General features: G+C 39.5%; 2 protein-coding genes across 2 annotated transcripts; one reads left to right on the forward strand and one right to left on the reverse strand.

The window, feature by feature from the left end:
• The first annotated feature begins 645 nt into the window (after positions 1–645).
• On the forward strand, positions 646–5,797 carry ninj1 (ninjurin 1). The gene is made up of 3 exons (XM_079185075.1): positions 646–903; positions 3,649–3,886; positions 4,897–5,797. Exons 1-3 carry the CDS (start codon positions 850–852, stop codon positions 5,037–5,039), a joined length of 435 nt encoding a protein of 144 aa, XP_079041201.1. The 5' UTR covers positions 646–849; the 3' UTR covers positions 5,040–5,797.
• Positions 5,798–5,817: 20 nt separating this feature from the next.
• On the reverse strand, positions 5,818–10,019 carry card19 (caspase recruitment domain family, member 19). Its single transcript, XM_079185086.1, has 6 exons — positions 9,942–10,019; positions 9,361–9,500; positions 8,488–8,644; positions 8,321–8,383; positions 8,063–8,128; positions 5,818–7,912 (listed from the first exon to the last, which is right to left on the reverse strand). Exons 1-6 carry the CDS (start codon positions 9,946–9,948, stop codon positions 7,803–7,805), a joined length of 543 nt encoding a protein of 180 aa, XP_079041212.1. The 5' UTR covers positions 9,949–10,019; the 3' UTR covers positions 5,818–7,802.
• Positions 10,020–10,444: the final 425 nt, after the last annotated feature.

A 10,444-nucleotide genomic window follows, 5' to 3' on the forward strand; every position in this document is an offset into this window, starting at 1 on the left:
TATGGTACAGAAATAAAATTATCTCTGGTATCATTTTTTAATCTCTATAAATAACACCTGGTTTTCAAGTAAGAACTTTGAATTATCATTGGTGTAGAGGTGAATATCTTAACTACGCCAAATTCATGTTGTAATCTATTTATTTACTTTTTATTATGTTCCACTAAATCCAATTAGTGCTGGTGTTACTGCTGGGAGAACCCCAGGAGCCTTGGAGAACTCCAATGTTTTATTTATTACATTTATTTTTTTTGTAATATGCACTACCAAAGCATACACTTAAATTAAATTATCTTTCTTGTAGACGGCTCTGTGAAAAAAAAATGCAGTTGTAACATCTTTACTATCAGTTGATGGTACGTTTACGTGGGGGACATCGTTTTAATCAAGTTATGACAAACTGCAGCCTAAGAGTTGAGCCTCTGGCATGCAGTACCGCGCTAATACGCAGGAATGCAGTAACGAGTTACGTTCACAGTCTTTACAGTCGATGATGACTAACAGCCAACTGGACTGCAGTCCAAGGGAAAGCACTGCTTTGTTCACACATTACATCAGGGCTTCAGTTCAGCTGTGTTCATAACCCCGCAGACAGCATCGCTAGTGAGCAGCCTACCCGGCTCAAACTTCTCCTAACAACACAGATCTTTTTGAGGACGTTTCGCTCCCAAGTTAGGGGCGGTAGCCTGGAGCTTTTCTCCCCTCTGTCGACACTGCAGTTTTTTTTTTTTTATTAATATACACAGCCTGTACCCGTGCCCACCGGCTGGACCACCGACTCCTTTTAAAGCTCACACTAAATATAAATATACCAACTCGATTCGGGATATTACGCGGTTACTAACAAGGATGGCTACAGAAATGGAGATGAACGGACACTCAGACCGAAGCGGCGGGGCGGAGGTAAGTGAAGGCAGCACTAGTGCCCGTTACAAAGGGCATGCTTCCTGCTCACTGACCACCATCTACCACCAATGTCCCGTCAGGCTCAGTCGAGGCTAAACCCCTCAGAAACACGAGTAACTTTTTGAGATAGTTGTCGGGTACACAATATACATGGCTGCCTGGTTTTCATGCATCTCTCCCATCATCCATTCACACATCATAATAGTGTTTGTTGTTGGTCAGCTGAACAAGTGTTTTACAGTCATTAAAGGTAACTAATGTGGACCGGTTAGCAGATTAGCGCTAGTTTCAGTGTTTCACTGGACTATAATGTAATTTGTGTTTGTAGTCTGTCTCTCTGCTGTCTCGCTACTGTGGCTCAGTTTACACTTAATAATAGACGAAGTATGTGTCGGTTAGTTCCAACAATTATTGCTCTCTTGAGGGATCCAGGTGAGTGAACTCAGTGACCCAAATCATGGATGATTTGAGTTTAACGGTTTAAACTGTGCTCGTTGTGTCGTGGTCACATTCAGGAACGAAACCACAAGCCTAAAAGCCCCTCAACAATACGCCTTTGTGTGGGTCTTCCCCCTAAAGACCTGGTATTTAATAATTGCATGACAAGTTATCTATGAACGTGGTACAATGTAACAAAGTACATCTTGTGTTCATTTGAACAACACTTTAAATGGGAAGTGGTTGTAAATTGTGTCACTGGATTAACTTTGAACAAACTACTTTAATTATTGTTTAATTGTTGAAGGACTTTATTGAAATCATTATATATTTTTTAACTCATTCTCTCTTTTAACTCCTTTTTTTAATATAATTTTTTTTTAATATAATTTTTAATATAATTTTAAATAAATATCTTTGGCACTTTGATTGTTAGTTGGATACAAGCAATTTAAAGATGTCATCTTGGGTTCTGGGAACATGTGGTCGGCTTTTTTGCTTTCTTTTAAAAGACTATCCCATATAGATTAACCCAAAAATAACAAATAATAACTACTTTCCCGCTTACTTGTTTCAGAGCTTCTATAAGCTTTAATGCTAAACTGAATATTGTCAATATTGTGTTGTATTTTAAACATTACCAGTAACTTCTCTGGGCAGCGAGGCTCCCAGGTAATCAAGAAGACATCAAGTCAAGTTTACTTGTTGAACTCAATATCACATATAATATCTGTGGGCTTCCCAAAAACCACATAGCACATAAAGAAAAAAATGATAAAGATGTTGGAAAGGGAAAGTCAAAGAGAGATCACCACTCCTTGGAAAACACAGGACGCATAGGGAGCCCTGTAATCAGAAGGCAGCTACATAAACAAAGAAAACGAAGTCGTGGCAGCGAGTGAGCGTCGGCTACTGACCCTGACACTCATCGGGTTTACCACACGAGCACCTGTTTCCTCTTTGGCTTGGAGGGCGGGTACTGTTGGTCGCTCTAAACGACACTCCACCCAGATGAAACCCTGAGCACTGACCTGAACTCATATGAAGAGAATTAGAGGTCTCAGCAGTAACCCTGGTTTCCTGTGATGTAATATTTAAAATGTGTTTTTAAATGACCACAGACTCATTTCTCCTGTACCACAAACAAAACGTATTTCTTTGCAGTTCCACAAAAAGGAAGGAAATAGATTCCTCAACCTCCGCTTCCTGAATAAATTAGTCAGTCCACTTGGGTGTTAGTGGCTGATTCCTCAGACTTTCCACACCACTGCTTATTGCATAGCATATTTAATAATATTATGCTTGATTATTGTTGTAAGTGCATGCTTCACATGTGCTCGCTGTATTTTTGGTGTATTTGAAAGACGTTCATAAGCGTAATCACTCACGTTTTCCAACACATTTGGTTCTAGGCCGGTCTCCTGTTTCAGTTATGTGACCTGTTCAGCCTGAAACCTAGATTGAGGCGTGACAAATTATTTTTCACCTTTGGACTGAAACCAACTCAGGGACCTTCCAAGTGGGGGTTCCACTTTGAAATAAGCCACTGCACACTTTCACTTCCAGTAATAGCTTTCATAGCAAACCAAAATACTGGGATTGCACAAAGCTGGGTCATAGTTTTGTCATGATTTCAGTTCTGGTTTATTGTCATGTGGGAATTTACATACGTATTGTGTTTGTTACGATGTTAGTTTTGATGAAAAAGTCCCTGTTTGTGCTGCTGACACACTTCTGTTAATTTAAATGACAAGTGGGAGATTTTACAGGCTGAAAACACAAATCCCCCACACAATCCAGCTACATATTTCCGAAGAAGGGCAAATCATACTTTCCAGACAGTCACATGTTTACATGAAATCCAATGTGACGACAGCAGCGGAGTGCTTTCAGTTCTCCCCTTGTTAAACTTCATTTTGAAATTCCACGTTGACCCAAGATTCAGGATAAGAAAGTCGGTGCTTTTGCTGATTCAGCAGCTGATTCACAGTTGTGAAAGGAATAGGTCACCGTTTTTATTTCTATCACAGCAGTACACTGACAGAGGGTTCATTACCTCTGCAACAGAGGTCATGTTTGATGGAATTGGGAAACATGGGCCGCCCCTCTATTTTATTTTTACATGTATATAGTTAAATGAGGGCTGTTGAGTTTAAAAGATACCCGAAACACTGCCTCATTACCATAATTGAGCCATTATTAGAATAAATATAAGAGATATACCCGACCATGCTTTTTGAGGTATCACATCTCTACCCGTCACTTATGTGTCATACTGATGTCAGGGTTTGTGTTTGTGTTCAGTTCCCGCTGCAGGGCCACCGGTGGAGGCAACGGGGGCCTCTGAACATGAACCATTACGCCAATAAGAAGAGTGCAGCAGAGAGCATGCTGGATATCGCTCTACTGATGGCCAATGCCTCACAGCTGAAGACTGTGATGGAGCAAGGACCAGGTTTCACCTTCTATGTGCCCCTCATCACTCTCATTAGCATCTCCCTCATCCTACAAATCATAGTGGGAGTTCTGCTCATCTTCATAGGTAAGTGTGGAATCTATTCGAAACAAACGTGAACATTTACAGGGATACCAAACTATATGCGATGTGTTATGTTTTGTTTCTGCTGCACTCGAAATGTGTTAGTGTCTTCGACTGCAACATTGTGTAAAGTGTATTTGAATTCTGTGCAGACAACTGCGTGTGAAACTCGGTACCCAAACCTTTTTGAGATACACTGAAATTACACACGTGCACAGCCTCATTAAGTCACACGTGTAACTTTTTGGCCTGCTGTTACAGCCAAGAGCAGGGCAAAAAAACACCCGTGACAATGTGTGTGTGTGCACGTGTGACTTCCGTGTCATTATAGCACATTATGGGAACTGACAACTGTTTTTAATTTGTATTCAGATGCTCACGAAAGCAGATCTTCCATTTTCTTCTCAGTCTTTGTGTTGATATCACTTGTGCAGAAATTGCATTTTGACATGGTCATAATTTAGAAACTTGAGAAATGTAAACGTCCTCATTTACAAAAGGGTGATTCACAACCAAAGGCCTTGAAACCATTCATGCACTTCATTTCACAAGAGTAACATCTTATTGAAGCGTATTTGGGCTCATAAACTTTGGAGCACAAGTTTGTATTTCCACACAGCGGTGTGCTCCCTCCTCCCTTGTATTCTTATCTTATTCTAACAGAGAACACTGTTGTGACAGATTCCTTAGAGTTTAGAGAGTCACAGCAGGAAGAAACGCCTCTGCCTTCAGCCGTTTCCAATTTTAAAGTGCTCTCTTAACTTTAGGGAAAATGTCATTGGAGATTTGCCAATTCAAAGATGGCCAGTAAAATCTACAGATCTGAATGCTAACGGAGACAAAAGCTAATTATCACCTGAGGGCAGTGCTGTCAGTTTACATCTGCTCAGTTTAGTGATGATGACTTCACTGCTAATCTGACTGGACAAAGTGTGCCGTGGTGGAGAGGAGGGCACTCCTACTGACTTGGAAAACTTCAATAATGCCGTCATGTTTCATTTGTGTTTCGTCAGTTAAGTGGAACCTGAATGATGAGAGCATGCACTACAAGCTGAACATCCTGGAGAATGTCTCCACGGCCTTCGTCTTTGTCATAGTCGTGGTCAATGTCTTCATCACAGCGTTTGGAGTGCAGCGACCCAACCCGAGCTTTTGATCACCCTTCGCCTCACTCTCCTGCTGATCGACCTAGCAAAGATGGACTTCCACTTTATTTATGCAAATGAACAGGCTATTCACCAACTAAATGGCATCACAGGTGCACGTGTCTTTATGTGATTCAACCTCCCAGGCTGTGTGTGTTTGAGAGTTCATTCCTTCGCTAACCATGGCTATGGACAAATGTACGGTCAGTTTTTATTTCATGTGGTAAATCACCAGGGTGTTACCTCTTATCATGCTCAGGTTACTGATGCAAATACATGATTGCCTTTACTTATAAAACAAACATATCAGGAGCAGTATACCGTTTCCTGGAAAAAATACGTTCTATTGTTACTTTGAAATGTGTGAGTATCTGTCAGTCTACATTTAATGTATACCTAAATATTTATAGAAACAGTAATAATAATAAACTTCGCCACAGCATAATCCAAAGGACATTCTTATCAATGAGAGCACCAGCATGCTGCTGCTCAGATGGCATTAGATGATGCCGCAAATGTTTTGTTTACACTGTTAAAAACCTCAAACAATCAATGAAGTGGTCCTTACATGCTTTGGTTTTTTAAGTGATATGCAAAGTCTATTGTGTAATGTTTAATGGGATTTACCTGTATATATATATTAGCTTATGTCTTCAAGTGTTTGTGCATTGAGGTATATAGTGTATGTCCCTTTTTTAAGCTTTTTCTACGATGATCTTGTGTTACACACTGTGAATATTTTAAATGACATTTATAAATAAAACTACAAAAGTGATAACATGTGTTTGTTGTCTTGTTTATTCTTATAATGCAAAAGTCTCAGTTTGACAAATGATGGCACTTCTAAATTTAAGGCTTTTTTTTACACCAAACACAGAATGTGACAAACTTTCAGGCACTGGACTCAATGAGTAGACATTCATTGATAAGCATCAGAAATCAATTATCAATATTTCCTTATAAAATATCAAAATAGTTGAGTACAAGAATAACAACAAAGCCATGCAAGTTGAATACATCTTTTCAAAGAAATACAGTTTAACAAAGCACCATCATAACAGTTAGTGTGTTCAGAGACCCTTTTCTGTTATTCAGTTCAAATAAATTGTTTATACAGTCGGAGAAATACCATCAAATTGTATCTGCCTGTTTGAGGTAAATACATTTCTGCCAGACGTTGTATTTTAAAAAGGCGTAAAAGAAACGTATTGCTTAACAATCAACAAAATGCTCAGAAAGAAAGAAGAAACAAAAGATGATGACGGGATTTTTAAACATTTAAATGGAGAGTGCTACTCTGTGAGATCAGGCCAAACGGACAAATACAAGTTGTCATCCTGCCCGACCCAGAAACAAGGACACAGGAAATGAGTCATGCATCATTCCGGTCTTTAAGTATTCGGGGAGAACAGGAGACGTGGTACGACCCTCAGAGATAGTAAGGCATTGTTTAGATAAAGTCAAAAATGTACCATTAAAAAATATGGTCAGAGATGCCACGAAGTAAGTGGCAGTGCCTTAACCGTATGTGTGTTGATGGCCACGAGGGCCAATTCCATCCTTGTCAAGGGGAGTGCTAACCTTCTCTCCTTTCATACAACACGTTATAATCTTCTCTACTGTGAAGTATATATACGCGGAGCTATCCATATTGGTTTGACTTGTGGTGTGATTTTCGGGTTGTAAAAATAATTACATATATTAAACACAGCTATTGAATGGCTCCTTTGAAACGAGTTTGTATGCACCTCTGCTTCATATTTATGAATCTGAACTTGATAATTGTATTGTTTGTTTGGGTAGTAACTCTACCCACAATGCACTGCGCGGGTAGAGCGGGATATCATTGGTAAAAGCAATCACGTGGCTGCAAATCTCGTCTAAAGTATTATTCTATGGACACAGCTCGATTTGTTTCTGGCTGTTCGTCACATGACTAATCTTTCTTTTTGTTTAAACGTGAGAAGCAGAATTTCGAGGATCCCTTACGAATCCACACGCCAGCACATTTGTGCAGTTTGGTGAAGAAGTTCACTTTTGGCCACCAGAGGGCGGCTATGTTCCATCAAGAGCTCGTGACAGTACCTTCTCTTTACACTGCTATGGACAGTAATCTTTGTTTCTGAGAACATTTAAATGCATTTCAGTGTGCTTGACATCAGTGGTAACTGAGCAGAGAAGGAAGTATAATTCTTCATGACCAAAATAAATGAAATGAATGAGTCTCAGCACCAAAGTGTAAGGAAGATCACACAATGCACACAATTTTTGCATTTAAGGATAATAAATATATACCGGCAAAATGTCCTGATGAGATGGAGGCTATCCTTTTTTAAATACTGAAAAATAGATCCTACAGTCAAGAATGTACCTGCAATTGTTAATATTTTCTTAATTAAAAGAACTTCTTTTATCACGAGTTCAGTCAATATTTCCTTTTTTCATTGGTTTGGAAAAGTCACTTAATTAGCTTGTTTTTGTTTTCACTGTGTTCATCCCTCGAGTGCATTCCGTCCCTTTAATCCACTTCAATAGATATCAACACATGAGGAAATAAGAGCAAATTGCCAAATGCAGATCTGAATTTACCCCCATATCTAAATGTCTCCAAATTGAGAAATTTAGATCACACGCCAAAAAAAAATATATACAGTACAACTGTGTACAAAATTAGTATTAAACACCTGAAAAGATATAGTGTGCTGTGCTTTGGTACACGTGGCATTTATACGAGCAGTACTGCTGAAGCACCTGGTAGTGAAGGAGTCGCCCCCTTACTTCAGCAGTGTGTCTTCAGTGTACCATATGAGAACCTCCTGAGCTCTTCTTTTCAAACCTAGAGCAGCCATCCCGAGGGCCCGGCTACCTCCCGTCACTTTAGCCTCTACAGGACAAACACATCATCTTTGTAACTCGGAATCAACAGCATTAAGTGGAGTTCTATTTTCAAAACACATGCATGCACTAAAGTTAATATGTGACAATATTTGACTTGCAATGTCAGGTGACGTTAAACAACTGGAGAACTACTCACCGCTGTAGTAGTAGATTAAAGCCATTCCCACTGCAACGCTGAAACAGCCCAGAAAGAAGAAGGGACCTGGAGAGAGATGAACGCACAACAACATACATGTAATTATGAGCTAAATAACCACCTCACACACTTCTAGCCTGGAAAAGGTTTTAATCACTATTCCTTATTTTAAGGTAATCACTAAATCATCTACTGGTTATTCTACAGTTTGAATGTTGCACATATATTGACATACATTATTTGAAATGAACATCTTACCTCTGTCGTTCAGAACATGTCTCTGTTGGTAGACACGTGGATATGCCAGTGGATCTAAGGAATCTGGATCAGATGGTTTTAGAATGTAGAATATACTAGAATACAAAACAAAATATGTATAATCCATTTTGTAATATCCAAATAATGAATGAATATCACACACAAACCTCTGAGGCGGAGCCGTGTGGGCAAGCTGTGGTACACCTCCTCTACATGCAGGTGAAGAGCTCTGTAGAACTCCCTGCAGGCTTCCTCTCCTTTCCCCTGCAGGTGCACCAGGAGCTCCCCGAGTCGAACACCCGTGGGCACGTCCAGGTTTCTGAACTGGATAACAATAATAACAGTTAAAATATGACTTATCAATGATATGATGATATGGAATGTCCTTTCCTGGAGTGCTTGCTTATACACAGCTTGCCCATGCCAGAATGAAGCGTCTTCGTAAAATATTTCATTTATTCAAATCAAAGTGTTGTTTCATCATGTTCTCATGAAACTTGTAAAACTGAGACAGGATTTCTTGGCACAGTTTTTAACCACAGAGACCTGTTCAGGCCAGAGGACCCATGGATCTGAATGCATTAGTGACATGAATCAGATGCTTGAGAAGAAATATTTTTACATGCAATGCTACAACATCACTAAGTAGATCCGCTCACGTCATTTTAAATATGTTTGTTGAAGAACAATTGTAAGATATTTGTACATTCCTACAGCATCTTATTCAAATCATTCTTTTACTCCACTTCAGGGGGAAATATTGCATTTCTTACTCCATCACATTACCGCTATAGTTACCTTTACTTTAGAGATTAAGATTTTGCAAATATGCATGGAATATGATGCAATATATATTAAATTCCAGCATATTCAGTTACAACATTAAATGCTGCTTACAAGTCGATACACCAGTAATAATAGGAAACACGGTCATTCTGCTGCATAATGAATACGTTGATAATAAGTTGCATTAAACTTTGCTGTATGTTTTGAATCTCCTGCCCCTCTGCCTGCATGGGACCAGGACAGTGAAGACTTACTTTTGTGGCCTCCTTGTCGGAGAGGATCTGCGGGTAGATTCTGTTCAGCTGCAGGATAACTTTGTCTACCAGCTCCGTGTCCAGTCTCCGGTCGGCTCTGAGGAAGGCGCTGTCCTCCGTCAGCTGCTCGTGAAAACTGTCTGTCCACGTCAACAGAGACACGTTTAAAAACAAGCGTTACAAACACAAACAGCCTTCCATTCACTGACAACAGGCTCGCCTGTTCCTTTAGAGGAGGGGACGACACATATCCACATAGGACACCGACAGGGAACTTGACATTATAGTGGCAGGAGAGTGAGCGGACACGGGGGATTTGGAAATGACAGCTATCGTTTCGGTTGACAACCACTTGAAGAGTAAGGCTCTTTCTAATGGCAGTTGTATTGTTGAGAAACTTTTTCACAAACAGGACTGAGACGTTACATTGTCATTGGCCAAGCGGGGCGACCGTTAAAGTCGTTACGCTGTGGTTAATGTTCGTTATTTGGAAGTAATGTGCAGATATTAACGCTAAGAAAGAGGGTAAGATAACATGGTAAGACAAAGCGCTAGTCTTCGATTAAGAAAGACACACAAACCTCCCATTGTGGAGTCCCCTCTGTCCTCTGTTTAGGCACGCCCCATGACGTCACCACGTAGGCAGGGAGCGGCTTACGTAAACGTCTCTCAAAAAAAGGGGGAAAACCCACTATCCTTTCCACCGGAAATGAAAATGAATAGTGCAAAGATATAAGAAATAACATCGTATGCATTCATTTAATTATTGATCAATACAAACTATATTTTGTATACACAAACTGGAATTTGTTTTGAATATGTAACTAGGGGCACATATATGATAATATAATATTAACGTAACAATCTGTTTTATTGTGAATCTCAGAATTTAAATGGTTACATTTTACATACACAAAACATTTTTACCTTCTTCCAATAAAAACGCAAGTTTTAACATTATTTGATCATCCATGTTTCATTCAAGACTAAACAAACAAAAAGTGGATGTACATTACTGTAAAATAAATAGCTTATTGTGTACACATTTTAACAATAAGTTTGAGGTCTATATCTATTGTATTTC

Source organism: Pholis gunnellus (genome assembly GCF_910591455.1).
Source record: "Pholis gunnellus genome assembly, chromosome: 3".
NCBI lineage: Eukaryota > Metazoa > Chordata > Actinopteri > Perciformes > Pholidae > Pholis > Pholis gunnellus.